Source organism: Puma concolor, chromosome D3 (assembly GCF_028749965.1).
Source record: "Puma concolor isolate L17-30 chromosome D3, mPumCon1.1.hap2, whole genome shotgun sequence".
Classification (NCBI taxonomy): domain Eukaryota; kingdom Metazoa; phylum Chordata; class Mammalia; order Carnivora; family Felidae; genus Puma; species Puma concolor.
In genome coordinates, this window is record NC_141678.1 from 13723440 (window position 1) to 13742673 (window position 19234).

The 19234-nt window shown below is 46.5% G+C and overlaps 1 protein-coding gene across 3 annotated transcripts in view; it reads left to right on the forward strand.

The window, feature by feature from the left end:
* The window catches only part of FBXW8 (F-box and WD repeat domain containing 8), a 126180-nt gene continuing 106946 nt past the window's right edge, over positions 1-19234 (forward strand). Inside the window, exon 1 of one of the 3 annotated variants that reach the window (XM_086681790.1) lies at positions 1-87. Coding sequence is in view for 1 of the 3 variants with exons in the window: in XM_086681789.1 (XP_086537915.1) it covers positions 6144-6461 (318 nt within the window). In the remaining 2 variants the exon portion in view is untranslated. Of the gene's footprint in view, positions 88-6061; positions 6462-17216; positions 18494-19234 lie in introns of those variants that run through there. The other 2 variants (XM_086681789.1, XM_086681791.1) reach the window with 2 other exon arrangements.

The following is a 19234-nucleotide window of genomic DNA, read 5'->3' on the forward strand; positions in this document are numbered from 1 at the left end:
GGCTGAGCGAAGCATCTCTGATGAGCTGAATTCCCAAGAGACAGAAAAGGGACCCAAAGACGGAACCTGCTCCTTCTCCGGGAGAAGGTAACGTTTCAGAGGGAGGGGCTTGGGAACCAGGCTGGGGAGATGAGGGGCAGATTGGAGGAGGCTTCAATAAAAGCAGGAGGGGATCGAGGAGAGAGCGAGAGAGATGGGGAGTGGTGTCCATATGGGACAACTTCCTTTTGAATGACTAAGTCTGTAGCTAGCAGCTGACACTGAATCCCGTCTGTGCAGCCTTTTAAAGAAAGGAATTATCCGTGGGGGGATTCTCAAGAACAAGCAAATTGTCTCTTGCTACAGATCGCTTTTCTTTTTTTAAAGACCAAAGTTTTATTTTTCTCCCACGGAATTTTATATTTTGTTGATTACAAGGGCATAAAATAGCAATAAAGGGCAATAATGCCCATAGTGATACATCAGGGTCATTGTTGACTTTCAGAATGGCTGCATCTGATGTTTTTGTTGATGTGTCTAAACAATACACTTTGAATCATAATTGTTGCCTTGTATCACTTTTCATGTTGATCTCCTGGTGTTCCTCACACACTAATGATCCCAAATGAGGTGTGATTCTCCAGTCCTGCTCATGAGAGCTAAGGAGGTATCTTAATGTAAGTTAAAGGGGGTTTTGGGGTGCCTGGGTGGCTCAGTCAGCTTAGCGTCTGACGTCGGCTCAGGTCATGATCTCGTGGTTCGTGAGTTCGAGCCCCATGTCGTGCTCTGTGCTGACAGCTCAGAGCCTGCTTCAGATTCTGTGTCCCCCTCTCTCTCCACCCCACCCCTGCTTGTGCTCTCTCTCTGTCTTTCAAAAATGAATAGACATAAAACAAAATTAAAAAAAAAAAAGCTAAAGGGAGTTTTGTCATGGATTGCTCAAGAACAAACTACGTCTGGGTTCGAAGCCTACTGAATGCAATTTATGCTTTTAACAAAAAATCTTTATTCTTTAAGAAAGTGGAACGTGTTGCTAATAATTAAAAATCAAGATAGTCATTGTCAGATGATCCGGACTAAGATCCAGCAGGTGGGTGGAACAGAGTGCTGTCTAGATGGGCATCCACGCTCCAGCTTGGGACAGTCTACACCTGGCTCACCTGCCTCATTTCTGTTTCCTGGAGTCATCTGTAGGCATTTGGGTCTGTGGTCACTGAAGGCTTTCTGCAGTAGGCTGAATGATAGCCCCCAAAGACAGCCAGGTCCTAATCCCTGGAACCTGTGAATGTTATCTTGGACGGCAAAAAAGATTTTGCAGATGTGTCCAAATTAAGGCTCTTGAGCAGAAGAGGGTCCTGGATTATCCAGATATGCCTTCTGTGATCACAAGTATCCTTATAAGAGGGAGGCAGAGGGTGACCTGAACCCAGAGAAGGTAGATACTGGCTGAAGCAAAAATGCTATGCTGCTGGCTTTTGAAGGTGGAGGCAGGAACCACAAGCCCAGGAATGCAGCTCTGGAAGCTGGGAAGAGCAATGAAACAGAATTTCCAATGGAGGAAGCATGGTCCTGCCCATACCTTGGTTTCAGAGCTGTGAAACTGCTTTTGGACTCTGGCCTCTAGAACTTCATCTTGGTAGTCCAGTGTGGGACTGGCCTGAGGAGGGCAAACGACACAGGACGTACTTGGGGGAAAGATGGTGGCCATTTTCCCCACCTTCTTTCTGTGGCTCTGGCAGACCTGAGCTTGGGTTTCGAGGGGGACACACAGCACATCGACAGTGGGCAGTAAAAGACTCTGATGGCACGAGAGGCATGAAGACTGGATTCCTAAAGTCTCCCTTCTGTGATAGTCTTGTCGATTTTTAGCTTGGCCCAGTATCCCTCCCTACCCGTTCTGTTTTGGGGAACTCTGCCTCCTCATTTCAGAGAGTCCTGGAAAGTGAGCCGTTGCGACCCCCAACTCTTCAAGGGCCAGGAACCAGGCCATTCTGATGAATACTGGTTCTCTGGAAGGTACTGAGAGGGATTGTGAAAACATGCATTGTTGGGGTTGTACCCCCAGAGTTTCTCAGTAATTCTAGGCTGAGAATTTGCATTCCTTACAAGTTCCCAGGTGATGCTGGGTTGAGGGACCACACTGAGAACCATTGCTCTCAGAATTTGAGTCTTAGAAGACAGAAGACAGGTGGTGAGATCATCCAAAACCGGTGGTTCATGGCTTCCTCTAATGAAACTCCTGAATCTGATCTGATTCTGGGTATTCTGAGGATATGATTATTTTTTTTTTTGTTGTTTTAACTTTGTGAGCCATCCTGAGCGCCCTTGCTTTTTGCTTAAGCTAGTGAGACTTGCAACCAAGGAATTTTAATGGACTGAACTTGCAAGGAACACTAGATCTAGAAAAAGGTGGGTCACACGGAACACCAGACCTGTAGAGCGTAGGTTGGATGTAATCTCTATTGGCCAAGACTTAATAATATGGATTGTAGCCAGCCTTTACTCGATGTCTACTGTGTGCCTTATGGGCGCCAGGAGTCCTATAAACCACTATCAACCTTTCAGTCACTCTGAATGGAATATATTTTTATTTTTCATTTGAGGAAATGAGAGGCCCAGGAATTTACTGTTGAAAAGAAAAACAGAATCAACATACATATTGTCAGTGAATTCAGCCATGCTGAATGGAGCACGGTATCTTCCTTTCTTTTGGGCAGATTTTCTCCCCCCCCCCCTTCTCTGGGTGACCAATGGCCCCATTAGCCTGCCTGCATTGACCCTGTAAAAATTCTTTTAAAAAGGCAAGAGGAAACCATGATTTTTTTTAACATCATTATTAGGTGTTTTAAAATTGTTTTGTCTTAAATATTAGATGTTCTGTAAACTCCAGAGCTATCAGAAAAGCCGTATGTGGGTTTTGACTCACTAACAGATAATCAAAACAAACTTGACCCTTGGAATTTCATATGGAAAATAGTATGAGGCAGGACGTAAGCTAAGGTTTCTGAAGAAAACAGCTCCTTGTTTTTATTACAAAAAGAATCCTCACTGGACTCATATGCCCCACATCACATCCTCTTGACTCACCTTCTGCTTCGTCATTGCTTAGTAATAGGCTTTGTGCACGGGTCACTGGACAGTCCCTCCTGTTTGCTGCATAGGGTAGTTCTTGCTTTTTGCCCGAGAGCATCTCTGCTCCCCTGGTGTGGGACATTGGTAACAACCCATTTTCTGAAACTCCCCTTCCATTGGAAGCAGGAGACTACGAAAAACTCTTTCCTTAACGTTCCTCTAATAGAGGATGGCTGAGTGAATCTAGTCTCCCTTCTTCCATTTCTGATCTCTTGGGAAGACCATCCAGAGGGGTCGTCTTCAAAAGGCTGCTTGGATGCTCTCAGCGGGATGGAGTGTAAGTTGTGCACAGCAGGACCAATTCAAGATGGTCTTTGGATTAGCTGTCCCTCCTTCCTGTTTACTCCTTTCTTGGTACCCCACTCCTATTTTCCAGAAGCACTTCAACAAACAACTAGCTGCCTGCAAGCCCAGGTCTCAGGCTCTGTTTTCTAGGGGGATCCAGGCTAGGCTAACCTTCACGTAGGAAGTTAGAATATACAGATAAAAACACTAACCCATAATCCTGCCCTTTAGAGAGCTCTTCTGTTTTGAGTATATATTCTTCTTAAAAGCATACACGCTTTAAATGTTTATTTTTCAGAGAGAGACAGTGTGAGCAGGGGAGAGGCAGAGAGAAATAGAGAGGGAGACACAGAATCTGACTCAGGCTCCAGGCCCTGAGCTGTCAGCACAGGGCCAGACGCGGGGCTCGAACCCATGAACTGTGAGATCATGACCTGAGGCGAAGTAGGATGCTTAACGGATTGAACCACCCAGGTGCCCGAAATGCACCTACACTTAGTAAGTAAGTAGTAAGTGGGATCATACTGTATTATGTTTGTCCTGGCTTTCTTTCACTTGCTAGGTTATATTTTCAGGTGATTAAATTTTCTCCGTGTGATATTTAATAGCTGCACAGTATTTCATTGACGCATTATTTACAGAGCAGCTACTATGTCCCAGGCATGGTTTTGAGTGCTGAAGACTTAGCAGTGAACGAAGATCTCTGCTCTCGCGGAGCTGACACTCTAGTTAGGATCTTTCTTACATCCTAATGGGGCAAAATTTATTTAATCAATGGCCTATTGTCAGTTACTTCGATTGCTTCTGATTTTCAGTATTAGAAAACAATGCTTCGGTGTACATCCTTGAAGGTATTCTTTGAATTCATCCTCCAGTTTCTTCTCTTAGGATAAACTCGTAGAAATGAAGTTGCTGCAAGAAAGCAGATGTGAGTAAATGAGGTGCTGGGATTCCCACCTAGATGTCTGTCTGATTCTGGAGCTCAGGCTGTTGATAACCATGCTGTTAATTTCCCTGCATTGAAAAATCATGGTAATGAAAGTAGCCAATGGTTCCTAGCTGGCTTATGATTTAAAGAGGTCAGGTCTGGAGTTAAAATACATATATACATACATATGTATGTATATGTACATATATTATACATATTTTTAATATGTACATATATTATACATATTTTTAATATGTACATATATTATACATATTTTTAATATGTATAATCAGAATCCTTGGTCTGCACATCACCAGCTGTGTGATTTTTTTCTTTTTTTCTTTTTGGCTCTGTTTCTTCACCTGTAAAGCCAGGACAATAGTTCTCATCCAAAGGGGTTGTTAGTAAATATTCATTGAATGCCTACTAATCTCCAGACTCCAAGCTAAGAATGGGCAGTCCAGTAGGAAAGGGAGATATTATAATTACACAGGGGCGCCTGGATGGCTCAGTGGGTCGGGTGCCCACTTGATTTCTGCTCAGGTCCTCATCTCAGGGTTAGTGGGATGGTGCCCCGCCTCAGGCTCTAAGCGCTGACAGCTGGGAGCCTGCATGAGATTCTCTCCCTCTCGCCTTGTTCCCCCCCCCCCCCCCCACCGTGCGTGAGTGTGCGTGCTCTCGTTCTCTCTCAAAATAAATATATAAACTAAAAAAAAAAAAAAAAAAAATTGGGGCGCCTGGGTGGCGCAGTCGGTTAAGCGTCCGACTTCAGCCAGGTCACGATCTCGCGGTCCGGGAGTTCGAGCCCCGCGTCAGGCTCTGGGCTGATGGCTCGGAGCCTGGAGCCTGTTTCCGATTCTGTGTCTCCCTCTCTCTCTGCCCCTCCCCCGTTCATGCTCTGTCTCTCTCTGTCCCAAAAATAAATAAACGTTGAAAAAAAAAATTTACACAAATACAAAATTACAAACTGTTCTGTGTTATGAGAAGTATGGGATGCTATAGGAATGAATAACCAGGTGACCCCATTTTGGGTGGAGGGGGAAGGAGTTTAAGTCAGGTGGGAGCTGAGCTATGAAAGATGTATAGGCCTTAACTAGGTCAAGGGGGAAGCAAAATTCCCTGAGAAGGAAACAGCAGTTACAAAGCATTTGGAAGATGGAATGCGATTGTATGTGCCTTCCTTTCCTATCTCCCTTGTAGTTCCTTCTGGAAATGTCTCTTAGATCTTCCCAGGGCTGGTTTCTCTTCTCATTTAGCTCTTAGTGCAGATGACATCTCTGAGATGCCCTCCCTGAACATCCCTGTAAAGTCAACCGCCCCCATCCCCACCCTGTGCCTCATTTTTCCTTTATTTCCTTAACAGTTACCACTGATTCAAACCTTCCTGTTCATTTGTGGAAGGTCTCCTCCCTCCTCTTACCCCCCCAACTTGAAACCCCAAGAGGGGAGGGATATTGGGGGGTTTTAGGATTTAAATGCCGAATCCTCAGCTCCTGGCATCTAGTAGTTGCTCAATTGGATGTTCGATGAATGAAGAAACGGTGCTTGGGGTCAAGTCCGTGCTTGACAAAGGCGCCAGGCGGGAAGCGGAGAGGCTGGGCGCCCGGGTCCCGCCTCTGGGCTCGGCCTGGGGCAGCGCGAGCCACCTCCGCCGGGGACCGTTCGAGGGGCGCGCCGGGGGCGGGGCCACCCACCCGGAACTCGGATGCGGCGGCGGCGCGGGTTTCCGGCCGCGGCGGACACTTCCCGCGGAGGGACTCTCCCGTGGCAGCCGGCGGGCCGAGAGCGACGCGGAGGGCGGGGAGCGGCGGCGGCGGCGATGGACGACCACAGCCTGGACGAGTTCCGCCGGCGCTGGCAGGAGGAGCTGGCGCAGGCCCAGGCGCTCAGGAAGCGGCGGCGGCCCGAGACTGCAGAGCGGCGGCCGCGGCGGCCCGAAGTGGCTCTGGGGCGCGGCGAGCAGGCCTCGGGGTACCTGGCGCTGGCCCAGGGCCTCCTGGAGGGCGCGGGGCGGCCCCCGGCTCCGCGGGCGACCCGGGCCGAGAGGCAGGACGCGGCGAGCCGCTCCCGCTCCCCTCCGGCCCGCGAGGCCGCGGGGGGCGGGGAGCAGCTGGTGGACCAGCTCATCCGAGACCTGGTGAGTGGCTTCAGCCTCCTGCCGAGGTCCGGGCCTGCCCCGGCCACACACCCCTGCAACGAAATGGAAAGTAACTGTGCCAACCGGGGTCTGTGCATGCATAGAGTATCTCTGGAAGTGGTAGTTTCCACCCTGGGTGACCTTGTTTTCCCATCTTGGTAGTAGTGTCTGCAGACCTTTTTTGGATACCACTACTGGGTTGGGGGCGTTGCTATCGTAAATCTAATGGGTAGAAGTCAGGGATACTCCCGAACATCCTGCCGTGTATAGACAGCGCCCAGAAGAAAACAATCCAGCCCACAGTGTCAGTATCAGCTGGCGAACTCCTGCTCTTCAAGAACTCCTGTAACTTAACAAGGGTTGCCTTTAGGGAGGCAAGAGGTCTCAGGACGGTTAGGAAGCAATTGTTTTTATTCTGTAGAATATTCGTATTATTCATTTTTTCCCAATTGCACATGTATTCATAAAGCAGGAAAGGAAAAATCCTTTCGGCACTACCATTGGCGTGGAGGTTCTTTCTCGTTTTGTGCACGTGGATCCTTTCGGAGGATCTGCAGAGAAGCTGGGGACCCTCTCTCCCCTAAAGAAGTCCCCCTTTACGAAGTTGGCATGGTCAGGACCACCTGAAACACATCCATGGTTAAGGGTTACGGCAATACAGCAGGTTTTAGTGGTTCAACTTAAATTAGGCTTAAGCCTTCTACAGCCTCCCAGTTTAGAGTAATTGTGTAATTGGCAAAAGCTGTTTTGAGAAAAAATGGTTTATTTAACAGTTCTGTTCAAATAACATTAATAGCTATTGGGGTTTTCACCAAGTTTCTGGTCCTGTGCTCTGCCTGTCTCTAAGTTGAGAGAAGCTGTGTGTGTGTGTGTGTGTGTGTGTGTGTGTGTGTGTGTGTGTGTGTGTGTGTGTGTGTTATGTGAGTTACAAGCTCTCCTTTAATGTGAACAATTCTCGTATATATGAAAATTCTTGCTGGCGTCACTTCTGCTTCTATAAGAAGTGGGTCATCACTAAGGAAGTCTGGCAGATGTAAAAATAATCTTTGAATGCCTTGGTAGGGTGGTTTAGCACCAGATAAGTTGGTCAGGCCAGTCCGATCTATGCAGAAGTTAATCCCTGGGAAATAGATTTGTAGACTAAGGCAAGACCAGCTCATGGAGGTAGAGAGAAACAGGAAAGTGGATTGTTAGGACCGAGGCACGGTTGGGGGCCTGCCAGTTAAAATCCAACCTACTGAATGTGGCAGTGTCTTCAGGCTTCATAAGAATCCTGGGAAGTACCTGTTGTTAGTCTCCTTTTATGAATGAGGATGTTCAAAAACGTTTTGTGTAACTGTTCCAGGGATACCTAGATGATAAGTTCTGGGGATTAAATTTGGATCAAGGTCTCTTGGACTCTAAATTTCACCAGCTAGGAGTTTTGCAAACCTGACTGAATGTAGGAATCCCCTTTGCTTTATTAAAAGACAGGTTCTGGTCTGTAACTAGACCTGCCTAGTCAGTATCCAGAGGAGGCTTCTAGAAATGTGATGTTTGAGATGGTCAGGCAATTTTGAGACCTTGTTCTCTGCTGCACAGTTTCTTTTGGTTTACTGTCTTGACTCTTAAAGGCTTTCTAGCCCTAATACTTCTGAGGGATAGGCATTGATACCAAAAATAGTGGAGCCCTAAATGAAGTGTTCTAGAAATGGAGGGGGCTTGCCTACTGTAGGATCCCAGGGGCGTACTGGCATCAGAGTTTATTTAAAAAAAAAAAAAAAAAGCCTGCCCTGGAATGCATGCCCATGATCTCCTCTGTTGCCAGAATCCCCACATCAGGTACTGCTGGGCTCTACATCCTACGAACATGCAACCTTCAGGGCGCTTTTTTTTTTTTTAAGTACTTTAAAATACTATAAATAAAATTACGACTATAAATAAAATTACTCGCTTTCTCCTTGGTACTGCTTTAAGGGTTTAAAGACCTTCAGTTCTCCCAACAACCCTCTTCCGTGGCTATTATTAGCCCCATTTGACAGATGAGCATTAAGAAAGTAATTGATTTTCAGGGGCAGTCAACCCACTCTATCTTAATGTGAGAAATGATGGTAACCTTTATAGAAAAGGCTTCGATTCCTAGATCAGTAGTTGTAAGCCCCAAAGACCAGAGGTCAAGCAGATAACGCAAAGGAGTGAGGTAGCCTAGGTATGGCTCATTCCATCCTTTTTCCTAGTTCATCGGGTGTCTTGTTAGGTATCTTTTCGAGGTTCCAGTCATACACCTATAATGCTTCGATTCATGATGGCTAGCTTTTTTTTTTCTTTTTCTTTAATTTATCTACTCTGTATACCCAACTTGGGGCTCAAACTCACAACCCTAAGACCAAGAGTCACATGTTCCACCAACTGAGCCAGCCAGACATCCCATGATGGCTATCATTCTTTTTGTCACATTAAATATTAAACATGACCGTGTAGAAATGACTTTCATGATATCCCTAAAAAATACTTAAATTTTTTTCAAAGCCTCGTCCTCGTCTTGTTCTTGTTTTTCTTCTTTTGAAAGTTTTTTCAGGGGCGCCTAGGTGACTCAGTTGGTTCAGCATTTGATATCTCAATCTCACGACTGACTCATCATAGCCGTGAGGTTGTGCCCAGCATCGTGCTCTGTGCTGACAGTGCGGAGCCTGCTTGGGATCCTCTCTCTCCACTTTCTCTCTCTGCCCCTCCCCTCCATCCTACGTGCTCTCTCTCTAAATCATTAAATTTTTTTTCTTTAAATCAAACCCTGCATAAAATCATAAATGTACAAGTTGGTGAGTTATCACGGGCGTACACGTCCATGTAAACAGCACCCAGATTTCAGAACAGCATTATCAGCTCGTCAGAACCCCCAACGTGTTCTCTTCTTTCACTCTCACCTGACTTCTAACACTTTACTTTAATTTTGTCTGTTTTTGAACTGTAAGTAGAATCCTACATCTCCTGTGTCTGGTTCTAGCACGTAGCATCATGTGTGAGATTCATCCCTATGAACATGTCCTGTTTTATTCTGTTGATGGGCATTCTTGATAAGTAGTTCAACAGCCAGTTTGGGGCTGTTGGGAGTAGTGCTGTGAATGCTTTGCATATCTTTTGGAATGTGTGTACCCATTTTTCTTGGGTACACACCTAATCGTGGAATTGCTGGGTCATAGGTATGCAGATGTTCAGCCTTAGTAGCCACTGGCAAACAATTTTCCAAGGTAGTTACAGTGGTTTTCCTACCTGATAATAAGTGTGTAGATTATGGTATTTCACTTTTTTCTTTGCCATAAATATAACCGCATCTAACTGAGATAATGTATGGCAACTGAACTTGACCTCCACGTGATGGGGATGAGAAAGCGACAATTTGGGGAATACACACTGTAGCTGGGCTAAAGGTGGGAGCCACTGCCCATGTCAACTGGTTGTTTCCTTGTGGGAATGTGGTCCCAGTGTGGCCGCCTTCAGACTTTTGTAATTGGGAATGTTTATTTTTATGTGGACTCTGTCCGTTTTTGCAACACAACAAACACCCAAGAGTTTGGCCTAAAACACCGGTATTTAGCTTGGGGCACCTGGGTGGCTCAGTCGGTTGAGTGTGCAACTCTTGATTTTGACTCAGGTCATGGACTCACGGTTTGTGAGAGCGAGTCCCGTATCGGGCTCTGTGCTAACAGTGCAGAGCCTGCTTAGAATTCATTCTCTCTCTCTCTCTCTCTCTCTCCCCCCTCCTCCTCCTCCTCCTCCTCCCCCCCCTCCCCTGCTTCCTCTCTATCTCTCTCTCAAAAATAAATAAAAATTAAAAAAAATCACAGAGCATTAAAAAACAAAACCAAAAACCCAAAACACACTCCAGTATTTAGCTCACCATTTTGCAAAGTGGCAATTTGGGCCGGGCATCGGTGGGTTCACTCAGATGTCTAAGGTTAGCTGCTGGTTAGCCAGGTAGCTTCGCTTTGGGGGGCTGGCTAGTTGTTGAGTACGTGTGCATTCGTTATAGGTCTCATCATCCAACAGGTGAGCCCTGGGCGGGCCTTCTCAGAGTTCTTAGAGCAAGAGGAGGGCACGTTGTAATGCCCAAGTGCTTTCAAAGTCTCTGGCCAGGTCATCCTTGTTATTGTCACGTTGGCCAGAGCAAGCCATATGGCCAAGTCTGGAGTTCACATGGAGTCACCCGGTGCCTGGATACAGGGAGGAATGAACGAAGCAGAGGCCATTAATGCCCTCTATCACTCAAATTCTTCCTGTTTGTAATTGTTGGTAAGGAATACAAAAAAATTTTAAGTACTAACACTGTGGGTTAAATGAAACCTGTGGGCCAGGTCTGCCTTGGGTTAGGAGTTTGTGATCTTTGCCTTTATTTTCCAAAGAATCCTTATTTGATCCATGCCTGACTCCTGAAAAGGAAGATTTAGTTCCGTTTGAGACGCCACAGAAACTGACAGGTTGATCCAGTTGACGTGAAAGAGAAGGAAAAATCCGGTGCCACCTCCTCACACCCCCTCTCGCCGGGCACTGCCCCGCCACCTTTGGTGCGCTCTGTCGTGCCAGCCCACCCTGCCGTACCTCACCTGACGCAGCCTCTTTCACTTCAGAGTTCTCAGTATCCTCACTGGAGTGAGAGCCAGCTAGTAAGTTAGCAGTCGGGAGTCTTTGCCTTCGGAGGAATTAGGCAAACAGCACTGCCTGACGGTGTCGGGCTGGGTGTCGACCAGACCTTCGACGGACAAGCACAGCTGGGCTAAAAAGTGAGAAGTGAGTTCTCTTGAGCCGCATCTTCACTTCTGAAGCTTTAAGTAACGGCCCTGAGAAGCCATGTGCTTTTAGGTGATGAGTGGGAACATCTGGACTGTCTTTTTAGTATAGGGTTTTTTAACTGGTGAAAGAAATGCTACGGCCCTGGACAGAATTTCAGAGGCAGTAGGCACTCTTTTTTTCTTCCATTTCTCTCTCCGTTACCTCCAACTTCTCCATGGTCATGGGGCACTTGAGCAAAATTGCACGTATGCTTCTTTCTTGGAATCTGTGATGTCCAGTTGCTTGGTCCTGTTTCTGTTCAGGTGATATGTCCGGCTTGGAGCCACAAGAAATCAGCGCCAAACTCAAAGTGGCTTCAGAAACCCAAACTGGAATCTCTTGACTCAAATAACTGAAAATTCCAGGTGGTGGTGGTTGGTCTGGGTGCTTAGATAATGCACCTGGAAATCTCTGCGGTCCTGCTTTCCTTTTTTGTTTGTTTGTTTGTTTACTTATTTAGAGAGAAAGAGTACGTGAGTGTGGGAGAGGGGCAGAAAGGGAGGGAGAGAGAGAATCCCAAGCAGACTCCACCCTGAGCATGGAGCCCTCCACAGGACTCCATCTCACAACTGTGAGATCATGACCTGAGCTGAAATCACGAGCCATACACGTAACCCACTGAGTCACCCAGGCGCCCCCTCTTTTTGTCTCTATTCACAGGAAGATTCTCCCCTCCTGGAAATAAAATGACTACCAGCAGCTCCAGTCTTACCTTCTGTTTGCTTCTAACAGGAGAAAGGGAGCATCTGTTTTCTGCAGAAGTTACGAACTTAAATTCCCATTGGTCCAGACTGGATCATGTGTTCATCCTCAGGCCGGTCATGGGCTCAAGTTGGCCAGGCTTGTGTCCACTGCCCACTCCTGATGATCAGGGCGGAAGGGTCAGCCTCACTGAACCATGTGGTCCGAGTGTGGCCATCAGGTGGTTTCCTAAGAGAAGAGGGAGTGAATATTGGGCAGGAAACAGCAGAGACAACAGATATCCATCTTAGGTGGGGTTTGGAACAGCCCTAACTATGAGAATGTTTGTGTTTTCTAATCGCCAGACGTATTTATTGATCACCTGGGGGCTGGGGAATCAATACTAAACAGAATGGACACAGTCTCTGACCCGAGAAGCCCGTAGTCTTCTTTTAACTGAAAGCATGGCATTAATGAAAGCTATAGGCCTGGTTACGGGTCTAGGCTCCGGAGTCAGGCAGACCCAGGTTCAAATTCAGACTCTGCTAACTGCCTGTTTGACGTTAGACGGTTAACTTAGCCTGCCTTACTTATCAAATGAGGATGATGCTAATGCCTGTCTTGTGAAGAGACTGTGAAACAAAACCTGGAATGTTCTAGCACAAAGCCTGGCATGCAGTGAGCAGCCAACAAATTCAAGCTGGTCCTGTTATTTAAAAAAAATTTTTTTTAATGTTTGTTTATTTTTGAGAGAGAGAGCATGCGCAGGGGAGGAGCAGAGAGAGAGGAAGACACAGTGTCTGAGGCAGGTTCCAGGCTCTGAGATGTCAGCACAGAGCCCCATGCAGGGCTCGAACTCACAAACCGCGAGATCATGACCTGAGCCAAAGTCGGACACTTAACCGACTTTGAGCCACCCAGGCACCCCAAAGCTGGTCCTATTAATATCATTACTATTGCAGGAGAGTTCACTCTGCTCACTTCCTCTTTGCTAAGACTTCTCACCGATCAGCCCCTGCCGCCCTCCTCCTTGGATTGGGAGTCCCTGGAGGGCAGGGCCTCCTGTCTTACTCCTGTCCCCTCACCTCTAGTACTCCGTGCAGTAGGGGCCCCAACTACATTTGTTGCATTGAAATAACATGGGCAGAATTCCTGCTCCCAACAGCAGTGTTACAGAGAGGCTCTAGGGTTGTTAGAACCCTTGGGAATGTTCAAATGTTCTTCAAGTTAAGATTGGAGTTTTCAGGCCTGACAAAGTTTTAATAGTGCTGGCTGATCTGTATTGTTCACCATGTCAGTATTTGGTTTGTCAGAACCTACAGCTCTGCTGTCAGCAAGATCAGTTTGATGGCTTAGCTTCCTTCTGCTTTTAAGTTAGCAATGAGTGAGGAAAGTTGCTAATCTGCACTGAGGCAAACAATGGGATGTAAACTCCTGACATGGCTTAGCTGGGACAGCTTCCCTTCCTCTTTGGTGCCTTCTGTCTTCTCTTTAATGTTCACCTTGGGTTCTGTCTCTTGCATTAACTCTTCTCTGATCTCTCCAGCCCAGATTTCTCTTCCTTCTTCGTTCCCTCAATTGAAAAGTTCTTACTATCCATGCGATTCATTTTTTTTTTTTCCCGTTATGGATTAGGAGGTCTCTGCTTGGGCACCCTTTGAAATGGCCTCTGTGTATACCAGAACAACTTGTAACGTAGGCCATCTCTTCACTGGAAGATTCTGCTGGTGGAAGCAGCTTGGGCTTTATTCATTCATTCCACAAATATTTATTAAGTGGCTTCTTAGTACCAGGCACTGTTCTAGGCATGGAAGATACAGCCACGAACAAGACCGAAAAGATCCATACCTTATACAACTATGTTCTGGAGGGAGGTAGACAATGAACAAATAATTGTCAGATAATGGTCTGGAGAAAAATTAAAGAAGTAGGAGGAATCGAGTGTGTAAGTTTTGGGAGAGAGGCTATAATTTTAAATAGCACTGTTGAAGAAGGCCTTCCAGAAGACTCACACTTCGTGGAAGGAGATGAGGAAGCAAGCGTGAAGAGATCTGGGGGGGGGATTCTCGGCAGAGAACAGCAAATGTGGAGGTTTTGTGGTGGCCAAGGTCGGCTGGCCTTGTGGCCTGTGTGACCTATGGAATTTAAAATTCTTAATCCTTTTTGGGGCACTTGGGTGGCTCAGTTGGTTAAGTGTCTGACTTTGGCTGAGGTCATGATCTCCTGGTTCATGAGTTTGAGCCCCGCATCGGACTCTCTTTTGTCAACATAGAGCCAGCTTCGGATCTTCTGTCTTCATCTCCCTCTCTCTCTGTCTCTCTCTCTCTCTCTCTCTGCCCTTCCCCAGCTCATTCTGTCTCTCTCTCTAAATAAACTTTAAGGATGTTATTTTTTATTTTTTTAATCCTTTTCCAACAAGGGCCTCCCCTGTTTTGTTTTACGTGAGGCTCCACAGATTATATAGCCAATCCTGATGGTAGGAACGTCCTTGGAGTGGTTAGGACACTTGACATGAAACTATTTGCCCTTCTCACAAATGAATCCATGTGCACACTGGTCCAAGTTTCTCACTAGGGAGCTGCCCCTTCACCTGTCTTACCTCCTTTCTGGGTCCTTAAGCTCCGATCCCGGTTTATTTAATTTTTTTTTTAATTCGTATTTATTTTAAGAGAGTGAGAGTGAGCAGGGGAGGTGCAGAGAGGGCGAGAGAGTGAGAATCCCAAACAGGCTCCAAACAGGGCCCGATGCGATGCTCAAATTCACAGACTGTTGAGATCATGACCTGAGCCGAGATCTAGAGTCGGATGCTTAACCGACTGAGCCACCCAGGCGCCCCAGATCCCAGTTTAAACTGCGACTTTGAAGGCAGAGCTCCCGCCTCTCTTGCCTCCCACTGGCTTCTTTTGCTGCCACGCCAAGCGCTCGCTCCCGGTCCTTCAGATTGGCATTTTCTGCCTCCCTCCCTTGCCAGAGTGCCCAGCCGAATCCTACCAGTAGGTGGTGAATGAGAATTGTCCTTGAAGTTGGAAAGCCTGTTTAAAAAAAAAAGTCCCTCGGACCTTAGTCGTGTGTCTGCTGTGTGCAAGGCAGCGTGCCGCTTAGACCGTGCAGTGTTACGTTTCTGTCGCCACGCATGCAGTCGACAGAAACCTAAACATTTTTTGCCCTTTCTCCTCGAGAGGCACGGGGATTAGGTTAAATGTGAGGAGATAACTTGGCTTTTTGTGGACTGTTCTGGAGCTTAACCACTCCTTGCCCGGCTTCTTTGGAGAAATGCTTCTCAAGTTCTAAATAGCTGACTTCCTAATGAACTTTGGAATACCTTTGGGGACCGTTTATGTTGCCTTTTGTAGTCGCCTGTTTTGATGCTGTTCCATGGGACGATGACTTCTCTCTCTCAACGATTTGAGCCGTATGAGTGTAGACATCCTTTTTTAACACATTTGCCACCAGCACCTGGGATGGCCCTGATTCCAGATAGTGTTTTGAACACCGAGCACCTTGTTTCAAAAGTGTGTTGCTTTGCTGTGTCTGCGAAAATATCACAAACTTATTGTAAAAATACTTGGGGGTTTCAGAAGAAGAAGAAAACAAATCCTGTAATGCCGTTGCTCAAAGGCGACTACTGCTGCTAACATTTATTTTGTGTACTTTGGGCATTTTTTTTTTTTTTTTTTTTGGTACGAATAAGAATTTGTATTTCAAGACCACTGTGGGATTGTGAACAAATGCCTATTTATCTGGATGGTGTTTCAGACCCTGTTTCTTTTTTTGGAAGAAGACCCGGGTGAACCCAGCACTCCTCTGTTCTGGTTGGGATTGTGTGGTCCTGCTGTACTCCATGTTTGCAGGAGGCAGAGAATGGAGAGAAATTCCTTTAGAAAAGTGTCCTGTCAGCCACAGATGGAGCAGAAATACTACTATGTCCGTTGTGTGTCTGAGGTGTTCTTCTCTGTTCCTTTGGACACCACCTAGAGAGATCTGGAGTGTTCTGTTTGCCCTGGAGATGTCCACTGGGGACAAACGTGGAGTCCGTTTCTTCACTTCTCACTGATTTTGGCTCTTAATAATTGCCCCTTCTTCTTCTAAACCAGAGAAGACAGATTAAATTTCTAACAGTAAGGCACAAAACCAATCCATTTACAGAATTAGTCTTACATTAGCACATAGGAGTACAAATCAGCCTCCCCGGGGATGGATCTGTTTGCAATTTCTTTTAGCATTTTTGGAGGAAGTCCAGTAGACTTTGGGAAAATCTACTGTTCACTGACTTTGAATTAACAAAGTAACATGAGCCCTTTGTGGGGTTTGTGTGGGTTTTCTTTTCTTTTTTTTTTTTTTTTTTTTTTTGCTTGAGTGGGAAAGGATTGTTTTTAATCCACCTATGATTTAGGGTTGTGGTTCTCAACTTCTAGTGTGCATGAGGATCCCTGAGGAAGAGCTACTCGAGCCTCACCCCTGGAAATTTGGAGTAATAGGCAATTTGGGGCATTTTTTTTTTTAACTCTACAGATGGTCTTGATATGTAATACAGGACAAGAGTCACCATAGTGGTAAAGAATCAATATTTGAGCCATAAAGAGTTAAAAGCCCAGTTGTGTTTTATCCACATGATGTTTTTCCTCAAATTCGAAACCATGTTAATACATCAATATATTAGTTTTCTGTAGCATTATTGGCCATTGTCACGTTGCTTGGGCTATAAAATTAACAGGAAGTGATTCTCTCTAAACATTGTAGTCCTGTGGCCCTTTTTGTAATGTGACCAGTTTTCCACGTTAATATTTCTTCATTCTTGGGATATCTCTGTTTCTGAAATGTCAACTTGTCCCTTTCCATGTTTGAAAGTTCATATAGATACAAAATTGGTTCATGTGGCCTATAACTTTTCAGATGGCTGTGTGTTTCAGAAAGGCCTAGGTGGAAATCTCCTAGCATCCTTTATATTATAAGGTATTTCTCTGCATACTGGTAGCAAATGGTGTTTTTTACTTCTGTTTCTAAACTGTGGGAAGTGCCAGATGGGAGTGCTTAAGTCCTGGTAGGTTGTGTGTAGTTAGTGGGCTAGTACCTCTGTCCAGGATGTGGCTCCACATCCTTGTCAAATCCTGGATCCCTAGAAGAGAATTGCGTTTTCATCCACAGGGTCAAACATGCTTCTAACTCTCAATCTTTGGTAAGGTGTTTCCCAAGTGATGGGTTACTAATAACAAAGCGACAGTTATGAGTGACTTATTTAACCTTGAATCTACTCTGGATTGTTTTGTCTTTTGGGTGTCATAATGTCCCTATAACTTCATTCCACTTCCTCGAGTGGAGGAAAGGGAAGTGGGTTAGCTACGCTCCTGTCTCCACAGTTGTGCAGCAGAGCCTTTGGGAATGTGCTCAGTACAGGACTGTCCTGGATCACATCTGCTGCTTTGGGAAAACAGGTTGGATTTTTCGGGAAACGATTCTGGGTTGGAGATCTGCGGGCAGGCAGTTGAGCAGGTTGGCCTTTCCCAGAAGTCCCGAACTGAGGCAAGGGGGCCAAGCCTTTGTCCCTAGGTATTGACTGGTCACTGGATGTGGGCTCCAGGAGGGGATGTAGCCTTGGACAAGGCAGCTTGTTTGACCAAGGGCACCGCCTAGGAAGGGACTCTGCTGTCAGGCTGAGCCAGTGAGCCATGAGCAGGAGGCATTGTGCCCATCTGGGGGAATGGGTGTTAGGGACCCACAGGTAGAGTCTGAGTGACCCCTGCAGCATCCACTACACGGACTGGTGATAAAAATATCTTGCCAAAAAGATTCCAAGTGTGCAGCCTGAAACTTCAGCCTTCGATCTCCTGACCTTGCGGGTCTCCGTAGGTCTTGAGAGGTGGACCTTCCTTTAGCACATCGGTTTCTTTCCTTCCCTGCCATTCCCCAACCAGTGGTAGCAACAGGGAGGGTTGTTCACATGAGTCTGGAATCTGATCTGTTGGGGGTTGACAGTCATTTTGGAGTTTAGACGTTGTAATTCTCGGAGCACAGTGATTTTTAAGAAGTGTGGCTTTGTAATGTTTGTGTTTACATAATTATAATTCATTGCTGTGAAGTTCAGTTCTCAAGACGCATCATCACAGGTACATTAACAGTGAGACCAGCATGGCATCTCAGCTAATTTGTTGGCGTGAGGGACATTACACCCCTGACTGGTCATCTGCTCTCGGTGGTGGCTACACTGTTGTCTTCCACTGTGCACTAAAGCAGATCCTTCTTTGGTTATTACCGTGGTATAACCTTTTAAAATTGGTGATTCTCTTTGAAAGTTTCACTGGAAAAAGACCTGTTGTATGGACACTCCCATCGTTCAGACTCCTGAATAACTTCATGTCCACGTGACTTCCCCTCTCCACTGTCGCCAGCTGTCCTTTGCTTCTGGTAGGACAGGGGAGACCGCTTTTCTGTGTAAACAGCACGTAGAGGAGCCCCATGGAATGTGGACCTAATCAGCCAATACTTGTTGAAGGGGAAGAAGAGAGCTGGGGTGCCACTCCAGGAAGGAAGATGGCAGTATTAATCAGGTATTGTATGCTTTGCTCTGGCACTTGGCCCGCCCACACCCTTCCTGTGTACCGTTTCGCTTTATTCTTGTAACTCTCCCAAGTAGGTACATTCTGCTTTAGAGACGATGCCGAGGCTCAGATGTATTTAGCGTAGTCACGTGGTTACTCAACTGGCAGAACCAAGGTTATCAGATTGACCCTTGGTCCTGAACCTCCATCTCAGAGGTCACCGTGGTTGGGATCAAGGAGGAAGGCGGCAGGGCTGTGGCTCTGCTAGGGCAGAGGCGCCGTTCTCCGGGAGGAGGGAGGATTGGCCATCTCAGTGAGCAGAAGAGGGGGAAGCCTCCCGCCACCAGAAGTGTGATTTTCTGTCCTAGGATAACTAAAAACAAAGGCGATTTGTCCTGCTTCATTACGGTAGTGTCACATCCAGAAAGCAGTTGATAGTCCCGAAGGGGGGACCGATGGAAGAAAGTGATGCCTGGCATCTCTAACTGTGAAAAGCTCAACAGGAGTTCACTTTGCACGAGTGCAGGCTTGTGTTGGCCTTCCTCCTTCTCGTATGAGGTTAAGGAAGGATAAGCATTTTTCCCTTGTTTCTCTACCAAGGAGGTAAAGTAGGCTCCTTCACCTTATCATGGTCCAGTAATCCAAGAGAAAGCAGAGGGAACTCCAGGGTCACAAATGACAGGCTGGCTCGTGTGTGGCTTTGCTCAGCTGGCAGTGGGTGACCCCCCCCCCCCCCGCCCCCCACCGGGT